Source organism: Arabidopsis lyrata, assembly GCF_000004255.2.
Source record: "Arabidopsis lyrata subsp. lyrata unplaced genomic scaffold ARALYscaffold_2, whole genome shotgun sequence".
NCBI lineage: Eukaryota > Viridiplantae > Streptophyta > Magnoliopsida > Brassicales > Brassicaceae > Arabidopsis > Arabidopsis lyrata.
The window spans coordinates 8,754,126-8,774,208 of NW_003302554.1; the positions used below are offsets into that span (position 1 = coordinate 8,754,126).

The 20,083-nt window shown below is 33.5% G+C and overlaps 1 protein-coding gene and 1 non-coding gene across 2 annotated transcripts; one reads left to right on the top strand and one right to left on the bottom strand.

Annotated features, from left to right (window-relative positions):
• Positions 1–5,455: 5,455 nt before the first annotated feature.
• Positions 5,456–7,168, bottom strand: LOC9324403 (cytochrome b6). The gene is made up of 2 exons (XM_021035597.1): positions 7,087–7,168; positions 5,456–6,293 (listed from the first exon to the last, which is right to left on the bottom strand). Exons 1-2 carry the CDS (start codon positions 7,090–7,092, stop codon positions 5,652–5,654), a joined length of 648 nt encoding a protein of 215 aa, XP_020891256.1. The 5' UTR covers positions 7,093–7,168; the 3' UTR covers positions 5,456–5,651.
• Positions 7,169–15,703: 8,535 nt separating this feature from the next.
• On the top strand, positions 15,704–15,777 carry TRNAW-CCA. Its single transcript has one exon. It is a non-coding gene; the product is annotated as a tRNA-Trp (tRNA).
• The last annotated feature ends 4,306 nt before the right edge of the window (positions 15,778–20,083 follow it).

Below are 20,083 nucleotides of genomic sequence, written 5' to 3' on the forward strand. Positions count from 1 at the left end.
CTGGGATAAACATCAAACTTAATATAGATATTGAAAGAGTAAATATTCGCCAGCGAATCTTTTTTTTTTTAATAAAAGTAATAAAATACGAAAAAAAATTTAAAAAGATAAAAGAAAATAAGGATTTGTTAGAATATTCTAACGCTAATAAAAACGACATTCGAGATGATGATATTACGTTATTTTTAAATAAATAGAATTCATCTTGGATTCGATTTCGAAAAAGACATACACAAATTTAGAAGAGATCAGATGAAATTTAATACCATGATTAATAGAATTAATCATTAACTACATCTATATCTTAATACAAGCTTTTTTATTCCTTTTATTCGCGAGGAGCTGGATGAGAAGAAACTCTCACGTTCAGTTCTGTAGTAGAGATGGAATTTCTAATTTAGAACCATCAACTATAACCCAAAAAGAACCAGATTTCGTAAACAACATCGAGGAAGACTAAAAGGAATATCTTCTCGTGGGAATCGTATTTGTTTTGGCAGATATGCTCTTCAAACACTTGAACCCGCTTGGATCACATCTAGACAAATAGAAGCAGGGCGACGAGCAATGACACGAAATGTACGACGTGGTGGAAAAATTTGGGTACGTATATTTCCAGACAAACCAGTTACAGTAAGACCTGCGGAAACGCGTATGGGTTCTGGGAAAGGATCCCCCGAGTATTGGGTAGCTGTGGTTAAACCAGGTAAAATCCTTTATGAAATGGGTGGTGTACCCGAAAATATAGCCAGAAAAGCTATTTCAATAGCGGCATCAAAAATGCCTATAAAAACCCAATTCATTATTTCTGAATAGGAATATAGAATGAAAAAGCTAAATAACATTTAAGGATAAAAAGATTATCAATTTTATTTTTTTGACAAACAATATTTTTTTACTTCGTCCTTTGCATTAAAAGAAGAGATACAAAAAAAATGATATGATTCAACCACAAACCTATTTGAATGTAGCAGACAACAGCGGGGCTCGAGAATTGATGTGTATTCGAATAATAGGAGCTAGTAATCGCCGATATGCTCATATTGGTGACGTTATTGTTGCTGTAATCAAAGAAGCAATACCAAATACTCCTCTAGAAAGATCAGAAGTGATTAGAGCTGTAATTGTACGTACTTGTAAAGAACTCAAACGTAATAATGGGACGATAATACGATATGATGACAATGCCGCAGTTGTCATTGATCAAGAAGGAAATCCAAAAGGAACTCGAGTTTTTGGGGCGATCCCACGGGAATTGAGACAATTAAACTTTACTAAAATAGTTTCATTAGCTCCTGAGGTATTATAAGATCTAAATATCGATAGTTTAGTATAGGATTAAAAAAACTGGTATTGAAATAAAATTAATTAATAGATTGTGTATCACGCATATACCCTTAATAATAAAATATTAAGAATTTAATTCATATATTAATATATAATTCGTCTATATCTATATATAAATAAAAGAAAAAGAACATGTTGATTATATCAAAATTATAGAACAATAAGGAATTTTAACTTATCATGGGGAAAGACACTATTGCTGATATAATAACCTCTATACGAAATGCTGACATGAATAGAAAAGGAACGGTTCGGATAGGATCGACTAACATCACCGAAAGTATTGTTAAAATCCTTTTACGAGAGGGTTTTATCGAAAACGTAAGGAAACATCGCGAAAGCAACCAATATTTTTTGATTTTAACCCTAAGACACAGACGAAATAAGAAAGAATCCTATAAAACGATTTTAAATTTAAAGAGAATAAGTCGGCCGGGTCTACGAATCTATTCTAACTCTCAACGAATTCCACGAATTTTAGGCGGAATAGGAATTGTAATCCTTTCGACTTCTCAAGGTATAATGACAGACCGAGAAGCTCGACTAAAAAGAATCGGCGGAGAAATTTTGTGTTATATATGGTAATCCTTCTAATATAAAAATTACATATCTGGAACTTACGATTTGTGAAAAAAAGGGGGTTGTGTAATACCACCCCTGTTCAAAAAAGTTTCGGATGTTTTACTTCGAATGAAATTAAAGAAAAAATGAATTAATGAAAGTTTTCTTTCTGAATCACTTCCGAACGGCATGGTTCGATTTTGTTTAGATACTAAAAATTTTTTTTTAGTTCATGCTTCTGAAAGGATTCGACATATTTTTGTATAGGTATACCTATAGGAGAAAAAGGTAAAATTTTTAGTAAGTTCTTAGGTATAAGTTAATCAGGGGACAGCCATTTTCTAGACTCCATAACAAGGATTCAAATAAGTAAGTGGTTTTTTCAATTTCAACCATTCCTTTCACGAAGATACAATTCAAGATTCAAAAATATCAAGAAACCTTTTTTTCGTCCACCAATAAATATATTCACAGAATTAAGGAATAACAACTATGAAAATAAGGGCTTCCGTTCGTAAAATTTGTGAAAAGTGTCGACTAATCCGCAGGAGGGGACGAATTATAGTAATTTGTTCCAACCCGAGGCATAAACAAAGACAAGGATAATCTTACTAAAGGAACTAAAGTAAAGGAAAAGGCACTTCCAAAGAGTTGGAAAAAAGGGTCTGTTTTGACATGAAATGGATATATCCATATATTTCTTGTGAAATGAAAAAATATGGCAAAACCTATATTAAGAATTGGTTCGCGTAAAAATACACGTAGTGGTTCACGTAAAAATGTACGTAGAATACCAAAGGGAGTTATTCATGTTCAAGCAAGTTTCAACAATACCATTGTGACCGTTACAGATGTACGGGGTCGGGTGATTTCTTGGTCCTCCGCGGGTACTTGTGGATTCCGGGGTACAAGAAGAGGAACGCCTTTTGCTGCCCAAACCGCAGCAGGAAATGCTATTCGAGCAGTAGTGGATCAAGGTATGCAACGAGCTGAAGTAAGGATAAAAGGCCCTGGACTCGGAAGAGATGCAGCATTACGAGCTATTCGTAGAAGCGGTATACTTTTAAGTTTCGTACGAGATGTAACCCCTATGCCACATAATGGTTGTAGACCCCCTAAAAAAAGACGTGTATAGAACTAAATAAAGGCTGAAAGGGTTTCAAGAGAAATAAACGATTCAATGATCTGATCAAATAAAATTACTATGGTTCGAGAGAAAGTCAAAGTATCTACTCGGACACTACAGTGGAAGTGTGTTGAATCAAAAAGAGACAGTAAGCGTCTTTATTATGGACGCTTTATTCTGTCTCCACTTATGAAAGGTCAAGCCGACACAATAGGCATTGCGATGCGAAGAGCTTTACTTGGCGAAATAGAAGGAACATGTATTACACGTGCAAAATCTGAGAACATACCACATGACTATTCTAACATAGTAGGTATTCAAGAATCAGTACATGAAATTTTAATGAATTTGAACGAGATTGTATTAAGAAGTAATCTATATGGAACGCGCAACGCGCTTATTTGTGTCCAAGGTCCTGGATATATAACTGCTCGAGACATAATTTTACCGCCCTCTGTAGAAATCATTGATAATACACAGCATATAGCTACCTTAACGGAAACAATAGATTTGTGTATTGAATTAAAAATCGAGAGGAATCGCGGATATAGTCTAAAAATGTCAAATAACTTTGAAGACAGAAGTTATCCTATCGATGCTGTATTCATGCCTGTTGAAAACGCGAATCATAGTATTCATTCTTATGGGAATGGGAATGAAAAACAAGAGATTCTTTTTCTAGAAATATGGACAAATGGAAGTTTAACTCCTAAAGAAGCACTTCATGAAGCCTCCCGGAATTTGATTAATTTATTTATTCCTTTTCTACATGTAGAAGAAGAAACGTTCTATTTAGAGAACAATCAGCATCAAGTTACTTTACCCTTTTTTCCTTTTCATAATAGATTAGTTAACCTAAGAAAAAAAACAAAAGAACTAGCCTTTCAATATATTTTTATTGACCAATTAGAATTGCCTCCCAGAATCTACAATTGTCTCAAAAAGTCCAATATACATACATTATTGGACCTTTTGAATAACAGTCAAGAAGACCTTATCAAAATTGAACATTTTCACGTAGAAGATGTAAAAAAGATATTAGACATTCTAGAAAAAAAATAGAAAAAGCATTTCAATTTCAAATTGAAATGGATTTTAAACCTTCAACGTAATTTCGATTTTCCAGTCGAACCCATTTTAATTAATTAATTAAATTAATTAGATATGTATCTAGGGAGAATTCATTTGGAAATGACTACTCCCTAGATACCCACGTCGTTTATTTTACAATTGAATAAATTTAATTAAAAAAGACCTAAAGTTAGAGATTTATCAATCGGTAATGTTGCTCCAATACCTAACCACAGGGCCGCCGCGGTGCCAATCAAAAAAACGGTTGTCGCTACTGGACGACGAAATGGATTTTGAAACTTATTAACATTTTCCAAAAAGGGTACGGTTAATAATCCCGCTGGTACTGAAACCATTAAAAGAACACCCAATAATTTGTTAGGCACTGTACGAAGTATTTGAAATACAGGAAAGAAATACCATTCAGGTAATATTTCCAAAGGAGTTGCAAAAGGATCCGCAGGTTCACCAATCATTGATGGTTCTAAAACCGCTAAGCCTACGTTACAGGCAATGGTACCAAGAATGACTACTGGAAAAATATATAAAAGGTCGTTGGGCCATGCGGGTTCCCCGTAATAATTGTGACCCATACCTTTAGCTAATTTAGCTCGTAATACAGGATCATTCAAATCTGGTTTTTTTGTTATTGGGATAGGTGAATTCTTATGGATCCATCCCCCGAGGGAACCGGACATGATAATTTTTTATCATCCGGCTCGAGCAAGAATTAACCAAACTAAATGAATACATACAAAAAATATAATTTAATATGTAAAAAAAGAATTATCCGATTCCAAAGTTATTGCAACTAAAGATTCCAGAAATTCCATTCTTACAGGTAAATGCTCAACACCCACGTAAGCTTAAAAAAATTAAGTGCTTTCTGGGTCGTCTCATACCTTATAAATTTGTCCTTAATCTCAAAAATTATATCGAGATTTTTCAAATACAAAGGATTTACTTGTTACTAATGGAGTCTACCCTCTACTCTTCATTAGATCCTGTATTCACTCCGATAGTATCATAAATCGAGTCGATGCAGAGAAAATGAATGCATTTACATACTATTAATTATTTTCTTTTAATTATTTTCTTTTTTTTAGTCCAAAATAACTAAAAACATAATCAGGATTATGTTCCATCCCTTAATCTACTGGATTTTACGGAGCCCACTCATCCACGGCAGCGTCGGGTATGATCATAGAAAAGATTCTCTTAAAGTGAACCAGCCTATCCCCTGTATGGGGCTTACACAGTGGTTGGAACAAAGACACATTTGGTTGTGAATTCCAATGTAGCAGATAAAGTCATATTTCTGCACGGCCCGATCAATAGTTCAAGTCACACACTCCCATAATCCATTATCTCTTCATAGAATTCCCTTCAACTTTTTATGTCAAAAAAATAATAAAATATTGTGGAGTTGAAGGGAAATATCCAAATACATGTCTTATTTTTTTAATAATCCATATTTATAGCAATAAAATACTATCGTTCCTTCACCAAGTAATAAGTAAGTACAAATATCTAGAATCTATATTATTTATAAGGGACCAGAAATACCTTGCTTACGTATCATTAGGAAATGCATTAACATAAAGACGGCCGTAAGAAGAGGTAATACAAAAGTGTGTAAACTATAAAAACGAGTCAAAGTGGATTGTCCAACACTAGCACTTCCGCGTAATAATTCTACAAGAGGTGATCCTATTACCGGAATAGCGTCAGGTACACCTGTTACAATTTTGACTGCCCAATAACCAATTTGATCCCAAGGTAAAGAATAACCTGTTACACCAAAAGATGCGGTCAATACACCCAGAACCACACCAGTAACCCAAGTTAATTCGCGAGGTTTTTTAAAACCACCGGTGAGGTATACACGAAATACGTGCAGGATCATCATTAGGACCATCATACTTGCCGACCATCGATGAACTGATCGGATTAACCAACCAAAGTTAGCTTCAGTCATTATATATTGAACAGAAGCAAAAGCTTCAGTAACGGTTGGACGGTAATAAAAAGTCATAGCAAATCCCGTAGCTACTTGTACTAAAAAACAAGTAAGGGTAATTCCGCCTAGACAATAAAATATGTTGACATGCGGAGGAACATATTTACTAGTTATATCATCTGCAATCGCCTGAATCTCAAGGCGTTCTTCGAACCAATCATAAACTTTATTGAGATAGGTAAACCAAGGTTACTCCCCCTCCAAGAACTGTATATGAGAATTTCATCTCGTACAGCTCAAACAAAAAAAGACCTAAATACTGATTGAAACAGATATGGAATATAAAGTTTTAAACTTGTCTCTTATTCAATATTATTTAAAGATATGAAAGAGTCAAAATGCGAAAGCTCGTCTTTGTGGTTAAATGCCAAAAAATCAAGTAAGCTCATTCGTCTTTATGTTGTGTTGATCGTTACAGGCCTCTTGAATCTTCTAGATTACCTATCTTTATTGTCTTTTTTATTTGGTATTTGTATGGAACGGGGATAGGGATTTCTTCTTGTTTTCTTTATTATTGATAGGAATTCTCTTGTTAAGACCCTACTTAACTAATCAATTGAAACCTCAGATTCATACGAGAACCACGATAATTCAATGAAACCTTCAAAGTCCAAAGTTCACTGAGTGAGAACCATTGGATCATCACTTATTCAATCAAAAAAATAGCTATAATGACTAAAAACATAAAATACAAAGAAGCGTTTGTCCTTTGATCCAAATAAGAGTTTAAAAGCAGAAAAATTTTTTGATTTATTAAAGTTTATAAGATAGAACGGAAAGAAGTCCGGCTACGAGGTCTGAGTATTAAGTATGAATCATAGTTCGAATACTTTGTGATCTATTTGATCTATTTCGTGCTCCAGATATTCGAATGAATATCCGACGAAGTAAAACCATCTTGATAAAGATGACAGACCCCATTCTCTGTACTATCCATAGGGTCAATTCTAACAAGTCACACACTCATATTCCGGAAATATACAATGCAGAAAAAATTTTCGCGGCCGAACTACCAAAGGAGAATAGGCTAAAGTTGTTAGACCTACATACTTTACGTTTTTGTACCGAGCTAAAAGCTAGAACTTCAAGATTCTTCTCAGTCTAATTCACTGAAATTCCATCCAGTAGAACAGAAGAATTATAAATCTCCAAAATAATAGATAGGAATACCGCAAATAGAGCCATTGCAACACCCATCAAAGGGGTCGTTCCCCATCCAGGAGCTACTTTACCATATTCGGAATTCAATGGTTTCAATAACTTCCCTACAGTAGTGCTTCTTGGACCAGATCTAGAACTATCCTCAACAGTTTGTGTAGCCATAAATCTTATTTTGTATTCATTACGATCTGTTGACTTTGTATACCATTCCGTTGTAAATAAATGATCTTAGCATAGATCCGGTGTGGTCTTTCAATTCTATAATAATGGAAACAGCAACCCTAGTCGCCATCTTTATATCTGGGTTACTTGTAAGTTTTACTGGGTATGCTCTATATACTGCCTTTGGGCAACCCTCTCAACAACTAAGAGATCCATTCGAGGAACACGGGGACTAGTTGACGTAATCAGCCTCCAAATATTTGGAGGCTGATTACGTCAATGAAAATAATGAAAATTTTTTTCATTTTTTAGTTGAAATTTTAGGTGGTTCCCGAAAAAAAATAGCGAAAAAAATTATCCCTAAAGTGGATACTAAGAGAAATGTATAAACCAATGCTTCCATAAATTTGATCGTGGTTTACAATTATAGCTTTCATACCTGTTTTGTTTACTTGGGAGTATCCCTCTGGATAAAGACAGAAAAAGAGTCAAAGAAACGGCAGCGATTTAAATCAAGATTCCTACAGTACCCTACCTATTAAATAAAATAATAAACAGAAACTAGAAGAAAAAAAGCAATGTTGCATCAGACTGCTTGTCGTTTTGTAGTTGGATCTCCAAGTTTTTGGAATGCCCCAAATTCCACTTGAGCATCCAAATCTGGATCAATACCAGCAAAAACATCTCTGAAGAGGGTTCTAGCACCATGCCAAATGTGTCCAAAGAAGAAAAGTAGAGCAAACGAAGCATGTCCAAACGTAAACCAACCTCTTGGGCTGCTACGAAAAACACCATCGGATTTCAAAGTCGCACGATCTAATTCAAAAATCTCACCCAATTGAGCCCGTCTAGCATATTTTTTCACAGTTGCGGGATCACTATAACTCACTCCATTGAGTTCACCACCATAAAACTCAACAGTTACACCTACTTGTTCGACACTATATTTTGATTCTGCCCTTCTAAACGGGACGTCGGCTCTAACAATTCCGTCTCCGTCTACCAAAACAACCGGAAAAGTTTCAAAAAAAGTAGGCATACGGCGTACAAAAAGTTCACGCCCTTCTTTATTCCTAAAGACGGGGTGGCCCAACCATCCAACAGCTATTCCATCCCCATTGTCCATTGAACCTGCTCGGAATAACCCCCCTTTTGCTGGATTATTACCAATATAATCATAAAAAGCTAATTTTTCAGGAATTTTAGCCCAAGCTTCTGATAAACTTTGATTTTCAGCCAGTCCAGCACTAACTCTTCGATATATTTCTTGTTGAAAGTATCCCTGATCCCATTGATAACGAGTAGGACCAAATAATTCGATAGGAGTAGTTGCAGAACCATACCACATAGTTCCAGCAACAACAAAAGCTGCAAAAAAGACAGCAGCAATACTACTGGAAAGAACGGTTTCAATATTGCCCATACGTAATCCTTTGTATAGACGTTGAGGCGGACGAACACTAAGATGGAATAGGCCCGCTAATATACCCAACGTCCCTGCTGCAATATGATGAGAGGCTATTCCTCCCGGAACAAAAGGGTCAAAACCCTCCACGCCCCACGCCGGGTTTACGGGTTGGACCTTTCCGGTTAGTCCATAAGGGTCGGATACCCATATTCCAGGACCATATAATCCTGTTACATGAAATGCGCCAAAACCGAAGCAAGCCACTCCTGAAAGAAATAAATGAATTCCAAAAATCTTGGGCAAATCCAAAGAAGGTTTTCCTGTACGTTCATCACAAAAAATTTCTAGATCCCAATATACCCAATGCCAAATAGCTGCCAAGAAGCACAAACCAGAAAACACGATATGTGCTCCGGCTACCCCTTCGTAACTCCAAAGACCCGGATTCGTTATAGTCCCTCCTGTAATATTCCAACCGCCCCACGAATTGGTTATTCCTAAACGAGTCATGAAAGGTATAACGAACATACCTTGTCTCCACATTGGATCAAGAACGGGGTCGGAGGGATCAAAAACTGCTAATTCATATAGAGCCATCGAACCAGCCCAACCAGCAACCAGAGCAGTATGCATTATATGAACAGAAAGTAAACGACCGGGATCATTCAATACAACAGTATGAACACGATACCAAGGCAAACCCATGGAAATACCCCTTTATCAACGAAAAATAGACACTATGTAACTTTATTGCATTGGAAAAAACTATGCTACGTACCCCCCTTTTTAGGTAATTATTTCGGAGAAAGGATTAATATTTGTTCTATTCTGTTAGTAATAATGGAACAATTCAATTCATAGAAAAAAGGGAAGCGGATCTATTCTATATCCGATAAGTACCAATATGCAATGGGGGTGAATCCTATTTTATATGAACCAAGATAGCTATTATTGTTGATCATTCAGAAGCCCGTTCGTAAAAAATTTCCTTTAGTTTTATTCATTCTCTCTTACTTTACTTTTATTTTATATTTTATTTTAGCTTATTCAACTTATGTATTAAATATCATTAATTTAAATATGATTAATAAAGTAGGAAAAAAGGATAATAGTATTAAAAACCGAAACCCCAATTTTACGTTTCCACATCAAAGTGAAATAGAGAACTTCATTCTCTTTTTTTTCATTTCATGCCTATTGGCGTTCCAAAAGTACCTTTTCGAAGTCCTGGAGAAGGAGATACATCTTGGGTTGACATATAGTGCGACTTGTCAGATATATCGGGCTATATGGGATTTCCCCATTTTCTCCCTCGATCGAGATATCCTCTGTTTCGCTCAAAAAGATTGATTGAATTTTCAAAAATTTGTAACGCGAAGCGCAAAAAATAAAGTGGAATTAAATGCAGGGAGTATTTAAATTGATATTAGATTATCAAAATTTTTTTATGGTTTACGTGATCGGACTAATAAAATGAAGTATCCAGGCTCCGTTTAGCAAAAACCCAATTGATAATTAATATATAATATTTTTATAATTACTACTTATATGATATGTAAAATTATGATAAAAATTCTATAAAAAAAATTGAAACAGGGCGATCTAAAACTGTTGCTCAAATCAAATAATATAATTCAAAATTTTTTGACTATTTGACAGAAGACATGTGAAAGAAATGAATTGAAAAAAAAAAGAAGGAGTAGTAAAAAAAGACGCGGTATTTGGTTCATTTGTCCTATATGTGCAAATCAAAATCGGGCAAATTTTTCCTTTTACTCGGGGTAGAGCATAAACCTAAAAAATGGAATAAAAAAAGGAAGAAGCCCGTTCAGGAACAAGAAAAAACCATCGCCATTTCAACTGAATCTCGATGAAAAAAAAATATCAATGAATCAAATGAGTCTGACAGGGTTAATCAATCGTTTTATTAGAGGATTATAATATCTAATACAAGGTACAAGGCACCAAAACTAAAATTTTCTTTTACTTTTGGGAGCAAGCCCTTCCGTTATAAGTTAGAAAGAAAAACCCTCTATGAAAAAAGGGGAGGTTGGAATCGACACATTGATTTTTTCACAATTTTTGTTGAACCGTATGCACCAAAAGGTGCCTGTACGGCTCCTAAGGAATAAAAATTTATCCTAATCAACCGACTTTATCGAGAAAGATTATTTTTTTTAGGCCAAGAGGTTGATACCGAAATCTCGAATCAACTTATTAGTCTTATGATATATCTCAGTATAGAAAAGGATACCAAAGATCTTTATTTGTTTATAAACTCTCCTGGTGGATGGGTAATATCTGGAATGGCTATTTATGATACTATGCAATTTGTGCGACCCGATGTACAGACAATATGCATGGGATTGGCCGCTTCAATAGCATCCTTTATCCTGGTCGGAGGAGCAATTACCAAACGTATAGCATTCCCTCACGCTTGGCGCCAATGAGTTTTTTTTTTCTCGAAAAAAATACTATGCCTTCGCCATCGTAAATATGAATTAGTTAAGTAATAATAGCATGGCACTTCGAATTCAATATGAAATTTTTTAGATTAAAAAAAAAATTCGATTATATATTGAAAGAGTAGTATGAGATAAGGAAGAGGTTTTTCAAATGATATCTTACCTATTCGGGCACATTTCAGCGTCACAAACTTTGTTTTCACACCGTACAAAAAAAAAAAAAAAAGACACTTTGGGATTGCTGAATCATAGACGAATCAAAAAAATGATATATAAAGCAACGGAACCATCATAGTATTTTTTTAACTCCTACAAAAAAAAGAAGGATGGTAATTGGATGATTTCTGGATCTGCGTATAATACAACCTATATTTTGTTTTCTTTCGCCAAAAGGAAAGGTCAAAAAAGTCAATTCCATTGTGGAGCCGTATGCAATGCACAAAAAAAGCCTGTACGGTTATTCAATTTTATCTGTTTTTTTTTGTTTTGGTTATCCCGTCTCATTCTGCGAAATAGAAAAACCTTTTCTATTATATCATCAGGGTAATGATCCATCAACCCGCTAGCTCGTTTTATGAGGCACAAACGGGAGAATTTATCTTGGAAGCGGAAGAATTACTAAAACTTCGCGAAACCATCACAAGGGTTTATGTACAAAGAACGGGCAAACCTATATGGGTTGTATCCGAAGACATGGAAAGGGATGTTTTTATGTCAGCAACAGAAGCCCAAGCTCATGGAATTGTTGATCTTGTAGCGGTTCAATAAAAAATAGGAGCGATTTCATGCAAATCTACAATTTCTAATTTTATATCTTTTTAGATTAAAGGTTTAGTTTCATATTCTCTTCAATATAAAAAAATATTGAAGAGAATCTTGAAGAGAAGTAATTCAGAATTAGCCGGTTAGAACTAATCTAAACCAGCCCATTATTTATATGATTCCGTATGCCAACCATTAAACAACTTATTAGAAATACAAGACAGCCAATCCGAAACGTCACGAAATCCCCAGCGCTTCGGGGATGCCCTCAGCGACGAGGAACATGTACTCGGGTGTATGTGCGACTCGTTTAGATCATAGACTGAGACATAAAAAGTAAATTCTTTTTGAAATATCACGGATCAGTACCTGTGAATAAAATAGAATGGACGAACTCGATTCATTATTTAAAAAATATAGATCGTTCATATATTCTATTGTGTCTGAAACTTATGGTTTACATTGGTGCAAATCCAATCAACTCCATTTTTTAGAAAACCCCCAATGATAACAAATGATTATCCATTAAGCGGGGGAAATTTCATTTTTTAGAAAAAAAATTCCACTCTTGAAAGAAAAGAACGGACTAACAGGGTAAATGACCTAATCAATTTTAAAAATGAAATACCGTTACTGTATAAAGGGGATCTCATTGTGAAAGACCTATTACTGGAATATTCATGGGGTAGAGCCAAAGAATGTGAATTGTACAAGTTACCAATAGTATTGATTAATTAAAAGAAGGAGCTCCGGTGTATAGAGAGGACCTCACCGTTTTAGAAGTAACCATAGAAACGATGGAACCCACTATTTATCCAATTCTATTTTTTTATATCAAGGGAATTTCTCCTTTCAAAGCAAAGGAAAATACCTAGCAAAAAATAGTGGTGGGGAAGGTTAGAGTAGCAAAAGCCATTGGAATTTTTTTTATACATTGGAATAATTCGTTTGGTTATTAATAGACTAGTAAAGGGGAAAAGAATAACTAAAAAAAGAATTAGTTATTCATCAAAGTTTGATTTATTCAATGACTAGAATTAAACGCGGATATATAGCTCGGAGGCGTAGAACAAAACTTCGTTTATTTGCATCAAGCTTTCGAGGGGCTCATTCACGACTTACACGAACTATGACTCAACAGAGAATAAGAGCTTTAGTTTCGGCTCATCGGGATAGGGGTAAAAGAAAAAGAGATTTTCGCCGTTTATGGATCACTCGAATAAATGCCGTAATTCACGAAATGGGGGTATTCTATAGTTATAATCAATTCATACACAATCTGTACAAGAAGCAATTACTTCTTAATCGGAAAATACTTGCACAAATAGCTCTATTAAATAGGAGTTGTCTTTATACAATTTCGAATGACATAAAAAAATAAGGGGATTGGAAGAAATCCACGAAAATATTTGAAATAGAGTTCTAAGGAGAATGAGCTCGGGGAAGGTAGAGTAGAAATTAGTATTATAAAAAAAAGTCGTCAAAACAAAACGAGAGTATATAGTCGCGAAAAAACGAGTTATGCTTTTCGACGATTCTTTTCTTTTTTTTTTTTTATGATAGATACAGACGTAACAATCAAATTTTTATTCTTGATTGGATTTTTTGAACAAAACATTAATCTCTTTTTTAATTCCTTCAGATTGGAATTGTTATTAAATTGAAGAATAAGTCTATTTTTTTCTGGTTCTAAGGCTAGTAGTTCTAGGGGTCGACTCACTTCTTTCAAATTGTTTCTGATTATTAAGAAAAGGTAACAAAGATAAAATACGAGCTTGTTTTATAGCAATAGTGATTAATCGTTGTTGTTTTAAAGTCACTCTATTCACCCGCCTAGATAATATTTTTCCTTGTTCACTAATAAATCGACTAATTAAACTCATGTTTCTATAATCAATTCGATCCCCCGATTGGATCGGGGGCAAACGCCTACGAAAAGATCGCTTGGATTTAGTAAAAAGTCGCTTAGATTTATTCATAATTTTTATTTTTATTCCTTATCTCTAAAATCCTATTTTGATCGGATCAAAATAAACACGATTTCTATTTCTATTTCTATATAGAATTAAGAATATAGGATTAGATTTATTTCTATTGATTTATTTGTTTATATATATATATATGTAATGTAATAATATATAGATACTAGCATTATTCCTGTTCTTAAAATAAAAGTTGACATACAAGCACTCAATTTGATCTATTTCTTGATTTCCCAGTGAATTGTATGTTTATAACAATAGGGACAGAATTTTCTCAATTCCAATCGACTAGGGGTGTTATGCCGATTCTTTTGAGTAATATATCTGGAAATTCCCGCGGATTCTTTCTTAATATCATTTCGAACACAACTGGTACATTCCAAAATAATTCTTACTCGAACATCTTTACCCTTGGCCATGAAACCTCCTTTGGATTTATGATTCACCTCAATCTTCTATTTAAATTTTAGGATCCAGAAAGAACAAGAACCAAAAAAATAGAAGCTGTTAACTAAAAAAAATTCTGAAATATTTCGTTGCAATGAATATTTTATTAATTTTTAATTAAATAAAAATAAAATAATAAGTAATACAATGATTTTGTGAAAACTATATTTAAAATCTTTGTACAGTATTTTTTTTTAAGTATCTCATAGGATACTCTTTCCCTAGCAACACTTTTTTTGTTCTATTACTAATTTAATTGGATCCTGAACCCTCGTTTTTATGACCTTTCCCCCCCCCCCCACCTTTTCTAATAAGTTTTTTAGAATAAATTAGAAAAAGTGAGGGGGGGGGATTAGTCCCCGATCGTTGATTATATCTCTAAATTTTTCACCCCTTTCTGATGTTAATAACTAGAATGAAAAAAAGGGAAATGTTAATGCATCTGGAAATAAACGATTAATCTCTATTAATAAACCTGCTAACGAACCGAACCATAGAGTACTTAGTACCGGTGCTACGGAAAGATATGTTTTTAGATCTCGCATTTGAAATCCTCCTTCTTTCTTCTTTATTGTATTACATTATATATAGTAATATATATAACTACAGATGTACATGTAATTAAGAAGTTCTTGTATTTGTATACGTAACTTCCGTCCCCCCGCTTTCAAAATTAGAATTTCAATATTGTCTATGTCTACTAGAACGATCTTATAGATTCCATTTGAAAACGTAAACGCCTATTTATGTAAAATTGAAATTGAGAGAATTTTTGTAAAAAAAAAGTAAATTTTTTAATTATATCTTTGTTATCTGATATGAGAAAAAAAAAAGACGAAATTAATTTGATATACCAATAAAAAAGAAGAAGGATGTGGAAAACAAGACAGGAATTCTCTACAATGACACTGTAAACCTATTGAAAGGGATGTAGCGCAGCTTGGTAGCGCGTTTGTTTTGGGTACAAAATGTCACGGGTTCAAATCCTGTCATCCCTACCTATTACTGCTCAGAAGAGCAGTAACGAGGTATCTATTTTGATCTATTTTTTTTTAATCGGACATACATTTACATTTAATTCTGAAATTTATGATATACTATGTATGATATAGTATATACGTACAAAATCGAGTCGGGTTAAAGAATGCCCTCTTTCTAGCCTTTTCGTTTTTTATAAAAAAAACAAGAAAAACGCTCTTAGTTCAGTTCGGTAGAACGTGGGTCTCCAAAACCCAATGTCGTAGGTTCAAATCCTACAGAGCGTGATTTCACTCTTGTTTATTAGATTGTATCAAAATTCCACTGTTCGCAAATTACTGAGCAGCAATCTTAATTAGACCTCCCGCATAGGAAAGCAAGAAGGAGGTCAGTAAAAAAAACGAGATGTTAATTAATTAAAAGTCCAACTGATCACCACGTCTGTATTGTAAATAAGCAGTTACGAATAATCCAGCCAAAGTAATAGGAATTAGACCTAAGACGATTCCAAATAAAAAAACTTCAATCATTTGAATTTTCTTTTGTTTTCATTTTTGAAAGGGAGAAAAGAGAGGTACTATCTATTCCTAGCTCTTAATCTGTATTGCCAATGAATCTCAATGACCAAAATTGGGTAATTAACACGGTAAGGAACTATCGAACATATGAAATACCACCGAAATCCTTTTTTATAAAAAAATCTGCATTCAATTAATTTCAAATAAGTCGTATTTTGCTTAGACCAATAAATAGAACTGAGGTTATAGTTAAAGCTGCTAGTAGAAAACCGAAATAACTAGTTATAGTAGGCATGAAGGGACTCAATAAAATATGTTTTTTATACATATGTTTCTAAAGTACTTCCCTAAGTTTCAATTGAAATTTTTTTTTAAGAAATAGAGAAAGATAACTAGTTCCAAGAATTAAAAAAATTCAATTGAAAATTTGTGAATTATCAATCATTATAGGTGGTATGAACAAAAATAGAGAAAGATAAAAAGAACTCAATTCATCGTCTTTGGCATCTGCACTATCTCAGGAGTCAGAATTCACGTAACTAATTAATTGAAAAACTCTTTAAGAAATTAAAAAAAAAAAATAATAATACATAAAAAAAATAACTCTATTATCTAACTTCAGCCAAAACATATAACTTTTTTTGAATTAATATGTAAAAATTTGAAAATAAGTTGTTTGATTCTTTTTTTTTTTTTTAATTGACCTTAGAACCTAGAATACGCCCCTTTCTACTTTTTTTAAATTGAATTTACTTAAATTTGAACTCATTAGATTAAATAGTAGAGCAGTTTTCTTCATTTAATCTATCGAATGAGACTAAAAAGAAAAGAGGTATCCTACACGGAGAACGAGATTAGTCAAAAAAATATTTATTTATTTTAACTAGATTTTAAAAGATAACTAGATTTTTAAAACTTGTACTTAGCAATTTCTATTATCGTTTCCTTTCGAGGTTTTAGGTTTTTTTCTTTCGAGATTATATAGAAAATAGAGTGAAAAACCCATCACCTTTGTAGTTAGTTAAAGAAAGAAAAAAACCTTTGAATTGTGAATTGAATACAACAAAACAATGCACGCATTACAAATATTTAGTATTTTTTTATTATTTTTATTTGTTGTTCTTTTTAATTGATCCAATCCAAAACTATTCTTCTTTTTCTTGTTACTGCAAATTAATTCCTTAAAATGAAACAAAAAGTAAAAGGAGGGGATCATATTATCATTAAAAAAATCTATTCTACAATTATGCATATGCAATGAAAATCAAATTTATGAATTTTTAATTCAATTAACTTGGGACAATATGAAAATTTCCTTCATTAATTAGTAGAATTATAAACCAACCTCTTGGATTTTCATTTTATCTAATCTTTAGTTTATTTTCTAGTCCAAAACGAATAAAGGATCAAAGCCCCTATAGATTACAGTAATTTGAAAAAGTGGGACACGGTTATACATCGACAAGCAAGAAAAAAAGAAATTATCTAACACCCCATTTCTATACTAATTCAAATTGCGTTGCTGTGTCAGAAGAAGGATAGCTATACTGATTCGGTAGACTCTAAAAATACCCTTGGTACTTTATTGACGATCTCACAAAGATGAAATCTCAGTGAATTTTAATTTACTGATTCATCTTTTACAGAATCGATTCCCTACGAGAATATCTGGAGTTCAGTATGTCTGGAAGCACAGGAGAACGTTCTTTTGCTGATATTATTACCAGTATTCGATACTGGGTCATTCATAGCATTACTATACCTTCCCTATTCATTGCGGGCTGGTTATTCGTCAGCACCGGTTTAGCTTACGATGTGTTCGGGAGCCCTCGTCCAAACGAGTATTTTACAGAGAGCCGACAAGGCATTCCATTAATAACAGGCCGTTTTGATCCTTTGGAACAACTCGACGAATTTAGTAGATCTTTTTAGGAGGACCCAATGACTATAGATAGGACCTATCCAATTTTTACAGTGCGCTGGTTGGCTGTTCATGGACTAGCTGTACCTACCGTTTCTTTTTTGGGGTCAATATCAGCAATGCAGTTCATCCAACGATAAACCTAATTCAATTATAGAGCTATGACACAATCAAATCCGAACGAACAAAGTGTTGAATTAAATCGTACCAGTCTCTATTGGGGGTTATTACTCATTTTTGTACTTGCTGTTTTATTTTCGAATTATTTCTTCAATTAAGAAAAGAGCGTAGAATAATAAAATAAAAAAGAAAGAGTAGTAATTTTCTTATCCCATTCGGATGGATTATATAAAATAATTATCTTTGACTGTTTATGTTTCTAGCATGACCACTCGATGAAATGTGGAGGGAAGCGGGATAAATGGCTGATACTACTGGAAGGATCCTCTTTGGGTAATAGGTACTGTAGCTGGTATTCCTGTGATCGGTTTAATAGGTATTTTCTTTTATGGTTCATATTCAGGATTAGGTTCATCCCTGTAGAAATTGGATGAGCTGAGTTATAGACGTGAAAACATAAGAACTCAACGGGGCCCGACTCTTCCTCCTTTGTCTGATTCGAGGGGGTCCCGTTGAACTGCTAATAATCAGAACAAATTTTTATCGTGTTTTTGAAAAATGAACTTAATTAGATTAGTAGATTACGAACATATAGTATTTTTTTAACCTTTCAAAGATAGAATAAAAAAGGGGAATAACTTAATTCCCTTTTCCTGCTTCCCCGGCTGACACAATATTTTTTATCATTAGATCTATCATTAAAATTTTAAATTAGGCCTACCTATACTATAATAGAATCGAAATAGAAGTTTTTTCTTATTTTATTTATTTAGTATTTCATCAAAATTGAAAAAAAAAAAAGAAAACTACAAAAAGTAACTACTTTTATATTATTAATTAATAATTCTATATACTATAATAATTATATATACTATTAATTAATATTAATATATATATATTAAAACGTTATATATATAGAAACAGTAATATATATGTAAACTAAGAATAGGATTTTTTAACGAATTGAATCAAGAAGGACAAGATCGACACAAGAAAAGGATGTCTAAAATTCCTTTTCTTGTGTCGAAGACTAGCAAGACAAAAAATACTCCCTATAGTCCCTAAAACTTGTTGTTTCGCCGATTTATGGTTCCCCTTTTTTTCGGCGCGTGTGTTCCTTATCTTATTTTAGTATCTAGTCAAATTTTGCCATTCGAATAAAAAAAAACTCTTGATTATTGATACATTCTATCAATTTCAATTGGTCAATAACGACAGAGTTACATCACACCCCTTCTCATTTTTCAAAGTTTTATTGAAAAATAAATAAAGGGGGGGTAAAGTGAATTCTTCTCAATATACATACTAGTATTAGGACTATGATACAAGTAATTCCTGACATCTAGTCGAAAAGGAATAGCAAATCTAAAGAGAGGCAAAAGGTTTTCATAATTTTTTTGTTCTTTTTTACGAATTTGATAAAGCTAAATAGACAGATCTAAAAATTCATTTCGGATAATTGACCTTCTCAAACTGTTTCTTTTTAAGAACCAAAAAGATTTGTGCCAAAACAACCGATCCTAAGAAGAACAAAAGGCCTTGGACACGTAATGGATCTTGAAGTACTATTTCCGCATCCCCCTGACCAAATCCACCCACATTAGGATTACTCGTTAATGGTTGATCGAGTTTAATGGATTCGCCCTCTGAAATAAGAAGTTCTAGGCCTCGAGGGATAATATCAATCACTTCGCGTCCATTTGATGCATCCACTATGGTTATTTCGTATCCCCCTTTTTCTTTTCGTAAAATTTTACTTATTATCCCTCCTGCCGTAGCATTATAAACTGTATTGTTACTTTTGCTACCATCAGGATAAATCTGACCCCTTCCCCTGTTTCCACCTACATATATAGGATATTTTAAGAAGTGAACATCTTTATTAGTAGCAGGGTCCGGAGCAAGAATAGGAAAGGTTATTTCACTATATTTTTGACCAGGAACAGGACCTATCACAAGAATATTTTTTTTATTGGGGCGATAATTCTGAAAAGCCAGATTTCCTATCTTTTCTTTCATCTCGGGTGAAATACG